Genomic DNA, 12,419 nt, shown 5'->3' on the forward strand with positions numbered 1-12,419 from the left:
TGGACAAATTCCAGATATGGATGACTCACCAATTACTGCAGCCAGTCTCTCATCCTGCGCTTTCAGATCAGGTGGTCCTTCTCCTCCACCTGTTTCCTTTCTTTTTTAATGCTCAGCGATTATTTTTTAGCATCCACCTTCATGTCGAACCACTTTTCTTTTGTCACCTGAGCCACGGTCTGAACCTCAGGACACACAGCATTTACAGCCTCAGTTATTGAAGCCCAAGCTTCATTATTTTTCAACATCGTGACTCCTGACACACTGAAACCGGCTTCAGAAAAGTGTGTTTTTTTATTGCTTCCACCTCTGACACAATTTCCACTGTGCTGAAATTCTTTTGGGGTTTTTTTTCACGTTGAGGCCATCTCTTGCAACTTTTCCCTCTTTTTACTTGTGTTCAGCTCACCGCTCTCTTCCTGATACGCCGTGCGGATGTCCTTGCATAGAGAAATAGGGGCGTAGTAGTATGCAGATTGCAGATTGCGGGCACGCACTTGTCAATTTAGAATGATTCTGATTCACTGATTCAACATACGCACGGAGGTGAGAACAAAATAGGCCGGTGCGCACGTGTCATGAATCCAATGGTGATTTTGTGAACATTTCTATGCATATATTAGTGAATGAGGCCCATTAATCATAAAAAAACATCAAATATGTAAAAAAAAAAATAATAATAATAAGGCAAAATTTTTAAACAATGTAATTCCCTCTAAGTTACACGTTAATTCTGTTTTCTTAAGTATTTGTATTTATGCATTAAGCAACCTAGTACAAACAATTTTCTGTGTTTGTGTTAAGGGATGTTCATCACCCATTGTGGTAAAGTTTGCAGACACTCAGAAGGACAAGGAGCAGAAGCGCATGGCCCAACAGTTGCAGCAGCAAATGCAGCAACTCAGTGCTGCCTCCATGTGGGGAAATCTCACTGGCCTTAACAGCCTAGGTCCACAGTACCTAGCAGTAAGTGTGTTTTATAGGACCTCTTTATGTGTTTATGTAAAATATCATGATAAGCCTTTTGACAAAGCAATTTCACCAGTTGAAACCCAACTGTCACTTTCACTTCAGCATTGTTTTTCATACCTCCTCCTGGCATTAGCTCTATTTACAGTTGCTGCAGCAGTCAGCCTCCTCAGGGAACGCACTTAACAACCTGCACCCTGTTTCAGGTAAACCCACACTTATGTGCCAAAGACATACCATCATAAAATAACATGCAGTCATGTAGGAGTACGATTTAAATGTGTGTGAATATGTATCGTTAGCTGAATGACAATCTCAGTGGGGGCTTCAGGGTTTGGTACAGCCAGAAACCTCGAGAATACCTATATATTGTTTTTTATCAGAAGCAGAAATACTTTATTTATCCTCGGGGGAACTTTGTTATTTACAATAGTGGTCAGAAGAAGTAGTGGGTGAAAGTCTTGACCTTATCCCTGTGTGTTTGTTAGGTCTTAATGCCATGCAGAACCTGGCTGCCTTAGCAGCAGCAGCAACTGCCACACAGGCCACGCCCACAGGCTCCAACGCCATGGCAACATCTAGTAGCCCACTAAGTGCACTAACAAGTTCAGGTAAAAAACAATAATACTTTTTCAAACTTAAGGTACACAAGGTTAACACAGTCTCTGAAGTTCTACTTCCACTGTTTCACAATTTTCTAAGATATATTATATAAAAGCAATCTAATGCATAAATAAACTATATTAAACAACAGTCTATTATCCAACAGTAATGCTTTAAACTTTATCATGGATCTCATTACTGGGGCTTGTTCTGCAACACTGTTAAACCACTTCTATTCTCTAGTTGTGTTTCTAATTCTCTATAATTATCATAACATTAACAGTAAATATTTCCCAAGCAGGCTCATCCCCCACCTCCAGCTGCAACTCTTCAGTGAACACCATGGCTTCTTTGGGGGCGCTGCAGTCTCTGGCTGCTGGTGCTGGAGCAGGCCTGAACATGGGCTCCCTGGCAGGTACTGATCTTTAAGCCTTCAATACACTACAAGACAGTTAAAGGGCTAAAGTCTAACACTCATACATATAAAGGCTTTATAGTCACAGACTCGACATTTTACAAACACTGGGTATCTTGCAGGGTCAATATTTACAAGACTACAACTTCAGTAGTTTGCTGTCAAGATTTTTACCAAGCTGCTCCTGGTGGAAATAAACAAGACAAAAAACTAACAGTGAAGCAGAATCAGAAGCAGCTTTTGGCCACAGCTGTCATTGTGTGTGTGCATTAATTTATTATCTGCAGTGATAAAGGACAAAATGTAAAATGGGTTTGTATAAGATAAGATAAGATAGACTTTATTGATCCCCCATTGGGGGAAACTTGTTACAACAGCTCAAAGTAAAGGATGGGAAAAAAAGTGATGGATAAAAAAAGGCAAGACAAAAAGACAATAAAATACAATAATAATAATAATAATAATAATAAATATATACACTATGTACACCTTTCACTTATTGTGGATGGTTAATGGTATCACAATCTAGCTGTTTTGTTTCGCTAACATGGTGTCCTAATGGTAAGCAAGTGTCCATCTTTGGTGTCACATTCAGTGTGGTAACAGTAGCTCTTCCCAGAGCCCCTCCAGGTTCTATCCCATTTGCTGCTTCCTGTTTGATGCTTTGTAGTTCTATTGGTTGTTGACAATTTTCACATCATTGAACATCACTTTTTGCTTGAAACATGACTAAAATCTTAGATTATATTGAAAACATTTCATTTTATCCAAGTGTAAAAATGAGAAAGAGACTAATATAAGACACAGTTTTAACACTTGGACTCAATTACTATGAGACAGAACACTTTATCTTAAAGATTTACAGTGCAGTAGAGGTTTCCTTATAAAAGGGATAGTGTATTGGGGCGCTAAAGAGCCATAAATGGCGTAAGATGACACCTCCTCCTAAGAGTTTAGACAAGGATCAGGCCCCACCTTCACCTTCAGTAAAATCCACTATGGACATCAAATTGGTCAATGTTCTGTAATAAGAGAAGAGCTGAAGAGTGCTTTCTTGGATGATTTTGAGTCCCTTACAAAGGAAATAAAGGCAGTAAAAACTGAAATAACTGAAAACACAGCCGTAATCTGCATAGAAATCGACCAGGTAAAAGCTCATGTACAAACCGTTGCAGCCAAACTGTCAATATGGTCTGATGAAGAAGTGTCGTTACAGACCTCAAAATACAAGTAAAAGATTTACAAGAAAAATGTGAGGACCTGGAGGGGAGGAAGTGGAGAGGGAACATACAGATCAGGGGGGTACCTCAGCAGTCAGGATCAAGTTTTCAGCTGTTTCCAAACTCCTTCATGAGGTTTTACAGACGGAGATAGAGGTGCAGACTTTCCTCGGGACGCCATAGACATCCTGAGGAAAGCCAGTGAACATGCAGGACAACTCAACTATAAATGAACCCAATCACTATATTTCCGGACTACACAGCCAATGTTGCTAAGGCCAGAGTGGCTTTCACGGAGGCCAGGAATCTGCTATGGAATTTTCTTCCTGGATAGGTTCTGCCACAACAATGAGGAGAAGGAGTTTGTGGATGCTACCAAAGCTATTGGCTTTGTAAAGAAAAAGGTCATTCCAGCACCCAGATGGAGGACTGACTGAACTGAAGGGATCCTTTTATAAGAAGTGACAAACGTACACATCATCTGGATGGAGTGGACTCACTCAGAAGTCCAGGAGGATATGATACTATCTCTGGATGCTTAAAAGGTATAAGTAAATTCGATCAAGTATCCAAACAAATAATTCAAATTTTGCCCCAATTTTATAAAGTGGATTCAAACCTTATATTCTAATAAATTAAAGTTAATGGGATAGGGTTACTCTCTCTCACCCCTGTTGTTTGATATCTGATTTGAACCACTAGCACATCTTATTAGAGACGATAATAACAAAGGGACTGACAATAAATTGATAACAACATAAAACATCACTGTATGCAGATGATGTTATTTTATATCTAGCTGAACCTGCATCTAATCTCTTATCTCCACGTATGGGTTAGCTATGGATACTCCAGAGTGGGTTCAAATAACCTAAAGATGCCATTAAATATGTTTGACGTTCAAATCCCCTCATTGTTAAAAAGCCTATATGATACAAACTATAAAATTATAGTCCAAATTTTATAGTTTGGTGGCCATGGCTCAGAGGTGGAGTCTGTCGTCTCTCAATCAGAAGGTTGGGGGTTTGATCCCTGACTGCTACAGTCACATTTCGGATTGTCCTTGGGCAAGACACTGAACCCAAAAATTGCTCCCGAAGGCATAGCCATTGGGTATGAATGTGTATAGATACTGATTGGCGATGGGCACTTATCATCAGTGTGAGAATGGGTGAATGTGATATGTAGTGAAAAAGCGCTTTGAGTGGCCGGAAGACTGGTATTGAAAGTGTACGCATGAATGTAGTCCCTTAGTTCTTTATCCATGTTAGATATTTCCCACTGAGGACACACCCTCTGACTAAATCTCACAGATTTTCTGGGATGGATTTCTTAACCAAATTTTGAGGTTGATATGTTTACCGCCTTGGAGGAGTGGCTTGTAGTGTAAAACGTGACATATCCTGTTGACAATAGGTGGCGCTATTACCATAACTGAATATTGCTATATGAATGTGTTAAGGCTGTTGCTATGGCAATAGGGTGAGACATGAACTTGTTAGTTTCATAATGGTTCATAATGGGTTATGGTAAAGGTCTTAGGATGGACCTAAATTTAAGGGGTTACGGCCAACCTTGAAAGAATTGTAATTCATAATATAAAAGCAGCAACTTCTTCTTGCCACTAGGTGGTGCTGTGACTAATGTGAAAATGTCATATACAGAAGTGATAAGACTCCTTTCAACCACATGGAATTTGGTGCAAAAATGACATGCAAAACCGAGTTATAACAGCTTAAATTTTTATGGCATGGCATTGTGGTGAATGGTATTTTGCTGCGCTGCCACGGGCACGTCCTCTAAAGAAAGGTTACAGATTTTTCTACAAACCTTATCAAATTCTTAGGACAGGGGTCTCAAACTCAAGGCCATGCCCGCCTCACGATACAATTATATCTGGCCCTCGAGATAATATCATATGTCTATCATAACTGACCCACCGGTATACAGCATGCACACCACTGATACAACAAAGCGGGCGCGCCAATCAAGACCTGCAAGCACCGGCTGTGTGAGATGGCATTTCTGTGCGATGTAACTAGGCATAATCACCCCGCTAAACCTCCAGCCTCCGTGTGATCACGGACATGAAAGATGCAGTGAGAGCTTTCCAAGCCAGACGCAGGTCTGTGGTAGACTCAGATGCTGTACGGAAACTTGGGTCACTTTTCATGTTGCCATCAATGACAAACCAGATCTCCACTGGTGTGTTCCTAACTGCGCAGACTGAGCGGAGTTCACACGGCTTTTTGCCGACTATGGAATCGACAGAAAACGACATGATCAGAGACAAGGTTGTGTTTAGTATGAATGATCAGCTCCTGAAAGAGAGACTTTTAAGAGAACCAAATCTTACACTGGAGAAGGCCATAGACACATGTTGAGCTGCAGAGACTGCTAGAGCACAAATGCAAGCAATGAGTACGGCTTCCCAGGAGAGAGTGGTACACGCTGTAAACAAGAAAAAAAATTAAGAAAATCGACCAGACCTCAAAGGGCGAAAACAACCAGTTCAACACACACAGAACAGTGTACATGAACATGCGGGTAATAGGTATGGGAAATCTCACCAGCCGAGGCAATTGTCCAGCAAATGGAGTATCCTGTCACAAGTGTGGAAAGCATAACCCCTATGCAAAGATGTGTGGGTCAGGCAACACACAGCATGGAAAGGCAGTGCGTGAAGTAAGTCCGGACATAGACACTTTGTTTATAGGAACAGTGAACATTAATCAGCTGGATCGTAATGCAGATAAGTCCTGGTATTCAGAGGTAAACGTTGACTTCATGACTGTCAAGTTTAAGCTGGACACAGGAGCAGAAGCCAATGTTCTGCCACTAAAGGTGTTTAGTCCATGAAAAGAAAGGCCAGACATGAAAAAAGAGTGCACTTGCAGCTACAGCCCACAAGGACAATGCTGGTGGCTTATGGAGGGACAAGGCTGAGGCCAGAAGGTATACTCCCACTCAAATGCTACACATCTAAGGCTCAGGCAAGTCTCCCATTCTACGTATCAAGGCACTCATCCATACCCGTCCTAGGGAGCGATGCGTGTGAAGAACTGATTCTAGTGAAAAGGACTGACATAGACTCACTGAACGTGACATTTCCAACAATAAAAGATGAGTTGCTTGCCCAGCACCCAACAGTCTTTGAAGGTTTAGGGCGGTTTTCTGGAGAGTACCATAGTACAGACCCCAAGGCCACACCAGTTATACATGGCTGCAGAAAAATACCACTGGCAGTGATAACTCGCTGACAAGAAAATATTCACAGTACTTGATGAAAAGGACGGATATGGGCAAGTGAAGTTAGACAAGGAGTCATCGCTGCTTTGCACTTTCAATACACCTTGGGGAAGGTATCGGTTCAAAAGGCTGCTGTTATGGATCAAATCAGCGAGTGAAGTCTTCCAGCAATGCAGCTGTAAGACATTCGGAGACATCCAAGGAGTCAACATCATAGATGACGACATGATCATCGCAGCAGCTACAGAAAAAGAACATGACAAGATCATATAAAAGGTGATGGCCAGAGCAAAAGAGGCTAAAGTGAAATTCAACAAAGACAAAATATAGTATAAGATGAGTAGTGTCAACTACATGGGCCACATCGTCACTTCAGAGGGTGTTAAGCCAGATCTAAAAAAAGTTAAAGCCATTACTGGGATACCATCACCTACTGACAAAGCAGGACTAGAACGGATGCTGGGCATGACAAAGTACTTAGCTCAGTACATCCCGGGCGAGGCCACCGTAACAGCGCCACTTAGGCAGCTGCTATGGAAGGATAATGCGTGGCAGTGGCAACATGAACATGAGGCCACAATCAAGAAACTGAAAGATGCCCTTGTGACTGCTCCTGTGCTCAGATTCTTTGACCCTAAGAAACAGCTCGTCATACCGGCTGCCGCATCTAAAGATGGGCTGGGGGCGTGTCTCATGCAAGAGGGCCACCCGATAGCCTATGCATCAAGGGCACTGACAGAGACAGAAAATAATTAGGCACAAATAGAGAAGGAGCTCTTGGCCATAGTCTTCTCTGTCAAAAGGTTCCTTCAGTATGTGTATAGAGTGAAGGTTAATGTTCAGTCAGATCACAAACCACTGGAAAACATACTGAGAAAGCCACTGGGGACAGCTCCATCCAGACTACAGAGAATGCTGCTCCAGCTACAATGATATGACATAGATGTCACCTACACACCAGGTAAAGATCAACTGAGTGCAGACACACTCTCACAGGCAGTCATTCAAGAACAACCCACAACACTAGTTGACATCACTGACGAGAAAGTGGTCTACGCTTTGGAACTAACAGATGCCTTAAGTACAGATGTACTAGAACAGCTAAAGAGTGAAACAAAGAAAGAACAAACACTGCAGCTGTTGCAAGACATGCACAAACATGGTTGGCCCTGGCACAGGAAACCGGTAGACGCACTACTGACACAATACTGTCCCATCAGACACACAGCGTCAGTGAGAGAGGGAGTAATGTTTGCAGGGGACAGGATAATCCCGCCTAGCACAATGTGAACAGACATGTTGCAAAAGCTACACATAGCTCATCAAGGCATGCAGAGGACCAAAGCACTGGCTAGGAAACACTGGTACTGGCCAGGATTGCCAAAGGACGCAGAGCAAATGGTTGAGACCTGTGGAACATGCCAGCAATTCCAGCCCAAAAACCAGAAGGAGCCATTAATATCACATGACATCCCTGAACTTCCTTGGCTTAAAGTGGGAGTTGACATCTTTGAAATAAAAGGTCAGTCATTTCTGCTCATAGTTGACTATTACTCAAAATACCCAGAGGTTTTGAACATTATGGACAAAACATCACACACGGCACTCTACCTAGCTCCAGCGAAGTTCTCTAGCCTGCACTGCCTAAAGATGTTCACTCAACTCTACAAAATCTGAAAAAAAGACAGCAGCAGTACTACAACCGAGGGGCAAAGCGACTTTCAGAGCCAAACCCAGGCTGTACTTTTCAACACGACAGACGTAACAGGTGCCATCCGAGAAAGGCACCACACAGCTCCAGATGAATTCAGAACCAGACTTGATGGATGATGAGCAACTCAGCACACCGGTGGCAAGTACGACAGACATTGCTGAGATGTCATCCTCGCCAAGGCTACCTCAAACCAGGAGTGGTCGTGTTGTTCCACCACCTGAGAAGTACAAAGACTTTCTGATGAGCCGGCACTAGCTCGTCCTCCAACTGAGGAGGGTCAGAGACTAGCAACTTCTATTTCTTCCAATTATTATTAAGATAAAGAAAATAAAGAAAAGGAATGGAGAAAAGAAACATGTCAGAATGTGTTAAAAGAAGTAATGTTATTTTCTGTTCTTGGCCAAGAGAGGACAGATATGACAAGATATGATCCTTCTAGACATTTCAGTCATGTCAACAATCTCAAAACAGTAACAGATGAGTTACAGGTCATTTGTACTTATATGAGATCTATGTTCATATGTTCTGGTGTTAAAGAAAATGTATCACTTAAATAGAAAAAAAGTAACGAGACATGTTACTGTTTACTGTAGCAAATCCAAAATACAAAGAAAGAAGGATGTAGTATAGTGCTGCACACTTAGTCTTTTAACATACTTACCAGTATATGTGGGTGGAGTAATATATGGTCAATGAGTTCCGGGTCAAGGAGTGTGTTATGCATGTAATGTGGACTACGCAGTACGCCGTTTGATATTAATAAATGTTGGACATGGAGTTAAAGACAAGCCTCTGGGTGTTTAACAGCACAGCAAGTTCCCAGGCCATATGAAAGTACTACACACCTTCACTCCATCCTGAGAGTTTCCACAGCTCAGAACCAGAACCCAAACATGAATGAACCTGCAGGCAAGAGAAGATGCCAAGCGTCTGGCTCGGGCAAATGGGCTTAAGAGCAGAGTGCACCTAAATATATTTTGTCTTTTTGTACCCTTTCCTATAATCACAGGTAGACTACTGATGGTTGAAATATTTGCACATTTTTACCAGATTGATCACATTTGAAATATTCTTATTTCTTGATGGTGTTGTAAATTGAAAAACAATATTTACGATTTAGTTGACAAAAATTATAATTATTAAAATTATATATTATTTGTTGCCTGTGTTAAAACTTTTTTGGAAATGAGCGTGGCGCCACTGCGGTCAAGCCAGCCGTGGTTTGCGTTTCCTTGGTCAAATCAGCCGCACCTTTTTCCAGTGCGCAAATGCACTAACATTTATGGTAATCGTAATGAAACCGCTTGAAGAGCTGCTGGTAGTGAATTTGGGGCAGACTGCGGCCTCACAATCAGACCCATGAAACATACAATACTTTTTACAGTAATTATTCCCAGTAATAAACTGAAGGTATCACGAAGGTATCCTTCCGGATTTCAAAGTAAAGGACGACTTGATAAAAAAATAAAAAAACATTGTTTCCATAAGTAGCTCAAGATACATATACTTCTGAAATTAGTACTTCCTAGACTACCTGTATAACTACTGTGAAGTACTTTTACTGTGTACTTTTCGAGTAATCCTGTGTCAAAATCAACAGAGAGCAAGAATAAGGATATTTTGCCAAACTTTGATGTGGAATAAAAACCTTATTTTCCATAAGTAGTCCAAGATACATATACTGCTGAACTTATTACTTCCTACACTACTTGCATGCATAATATGAAGTACTTTTACTGTGTACTTTTCGAGTAATCCTGTGTCAAAATCCTTACCAGAGAGCAAGAATAAGGATATTTCGCCAAACTTTGATGTGAAATAAAAACCTTATTATCCATAAGTAGTCCAAGATACATATACTGCTGAACTTAGTACTTCCTAGACTACTTGTCTAACAACTATGAAGTAGTTTTACTGAGTACTTTTCGAGTAATCCTGTGTCAACATCCTTAACAGAAAGCAAGAATAAGGATGCTTCACCCAACTTTGATGTGGAATAAAAACCTTATTTTCCATAAGCAGTCCAAGATACATATACTGCTGAACTTAGTACTTCCTAGACTACTACTAAGGATGTTGACAAAGTATTACTCGAAAAGTACTCACTAAAAGTACTCCATATTATTCATGCAAGTACTCTAGGAAGTACTTAGTTCAGCAGTATATGAATCTTGGACTACTTATGGAAAATAAGGTTTTTATTCCACATCAAAGTTGGGTGAAGCATCCTTATTCTTGTTCTCTGTTAAGGATTTTGACAAAGTATTACTCGAAAAGTACACAGTAAAAGAACTTCATAGTTGTTATACAAGTAGTCTAGGAAGTACTAAGTTCAGCAGTATATGTATCTTGAGCTACTTATGGAAACAATGTTTTTTTGTTTTTTTCTCACGTCGTCCTTTACTTTGAAATCCGGAAGGATACCTTCTTGATACCTTCAGTTTATTACCAGGAATAATTACTGTAAAAGTATCGTATGTTTCATGGGTCTGATTATGAGACAGCAGTCTGCCCCAAATTCACTACCAGCAGCTCTTCAGAGCGGTTTCATTACGATTACCGTAAACGTTGGATCATTTGCGCACTGGAAAAAAAGGTGCAGCTGATTTGACCAAGGAAACGCAAACCACGGCTGGCTTGACCGCAGTGTGGCGCCACAGCTTCAGATTTCTATAACATGTCCTGAAGTCGCAACTAGAAGACCATGGAGATTTCTGCTCCAAATGAACGGTCGTTTGCCCTCTGTCCTCGTTGAGGAGGAGCACGGGTGACAGGAGTCACAGGACATCAATCACTCGTCTTGGCAACCAAATAAACAACAGCGGGACCAGTTTACTCCTCACACAGTGTTCTAACGGCAAAAGAGGGTCCGCTCCGCCTCACTGACATCAGACGCTCTCTGTCCACACAGAATCATATGCAGTTCTGTAATGCAGTGTAAACAATCCACGTGCCTTTATCAGCTGTGCGCTCAGTATCAAACTTTCAGCTCCCTGGCGATCTCCCTGCCACAATATTGTAGTGCTGTTGTTTATCTAACATACCTCCCTACTCATAAATTCATTGATTGGCGCTGTTTATAAAGCTTTTAAAAGGTGCAGATGTCATTTGGTAACGATCGATCGTTTTGATCGTTACATCATCAATAACGTCCCTCATGCGTACGCGGCTCACGTGCTGTGAGAACTGAATTGCGAGAGAAAATATTTAACTTTTGTGACTTAATTAAACAGACTGCTGATGAAGGCAGTCAACACAGCAGACAGAGAGACAGACAGAAGCGGGGGCGGGGCCAGAAGCTGTGCAGAGAGCAGAGGTGCAGGTGTGTTGGGGGGACTGAAGCAAAGCAAAGTGATCAGATTAAAGTAGTTTGTGAAATAAAACTTAATAAGGTGAAGAAGAGAGTACAATTAAACTGTGGAAGGAAAATAAGCATCTAGAAAGAGGCTAATCCAGACTGAGTAAGTCTACATGTGTTGTGCTTCTCACAGAAATCATTGATATGCGATTAATTGCGTTCAATTAATTACAAAGCCTGTAATGAATTATATTATTATTTTTTAATTACCTGACAGCAATAGTTTTGATATGATGTGCACATGCACACAAAACCTCCAACCCTGCTGATGAAAAAAATCCTAGCGGAAACACTGGTTCATATTAAAGAAAATGCAAATATCAGTAACTATTATTGCTATATTGAAGCCTTTAGTGAGAATGAGGTCGAGGGTGTGTCCTTGTTTATGTGTGGGCCCTATAACATGCTGTCGATATGAATATTGAAGTTACCAGAAATGACAATGCAGTCATTGTCGATGGAGATTTCTCTGCAAATTCATCAATAAAATATTTTTTTAGTTTAGGCGGATGATATACTGTATTTAGCAATGCAGGAACATCAGATTTAACAACCACAGCTAAACATTCAAAAGTTGAGAAATCATCGAGAGACACAGTTTTACAGATTAACTTGTTCTTATGAAGAAATGCAATTCATCCACCTTTTCTATGACATCTTGAGCAATGTGTGAATTCAAAGTCAGCAGGTGCTGTTTAAATCAGATCTTTGTAATATTATCTCGCCCTTGTGGCCTTCCAGGATAATAAGGCATGCTGCAGATAATTGTAGGAACCAGGGGTGGCTGACAGGGGGAACACTGAACAGCCATGGGAGGTGGAGATGACAGTAGCAAGCTGTGTGTATTGCTACTGGACCTGGCGGTGTTTACAGAGTTGTACATGACTAAAA

At 41.1% G+C, this 12,419-nt stretch overlaps 1 protein-coding gene across 1 annotated transcript in view; it reads left to right on the top strand.

The window, feature by feature from the left end:
* The window catches only part of celf1 (cugbp, Elav-like family member 1), a 91,308-nt gene that overhangs the window by 27,243 nt on the left and 51,646 nt on the right, over positions 1 to 12,419 (top strand). Inside the window, exons 8-11 of the mRNA XM_069662590.1 lie at positions 805 to 966; positions 1,106 to 1,175; positions 1,458 to 1,590; positions 1,848 to 1,987. Coding sequence (XP_069518691.1) covers positions 805 to 966; positions 1,106 to 1,175; positions 1,458 to 1,590; positions 1,848 to 1,987 — 505 coding nt within the window. The remainder of the gene's footprint in view (positions 1 to 804; positions 967 to 1,105; positions 1,176 to 1,457; positions 1,591 to 1,847; positions 1,988 to 12,419) is intronic.

Source organism: Semicossyphus pulcher, unplaced genomic scaffold (genome assembly GCF_022749685.1).
Source record: "Semicossyphus pulcher isolate SPU_LCO1_2020_fin unplaced genomic scaffold, fSemPul1.0.p SCAF_1, whole genome shotgun sequence".
Taxonomy (NCBI): Eukaryota; Metazoa; Chordata; class Actinopteri; order Labriformes; family Labridae; genus Semicossyphus; species Semicossyphus pulcher.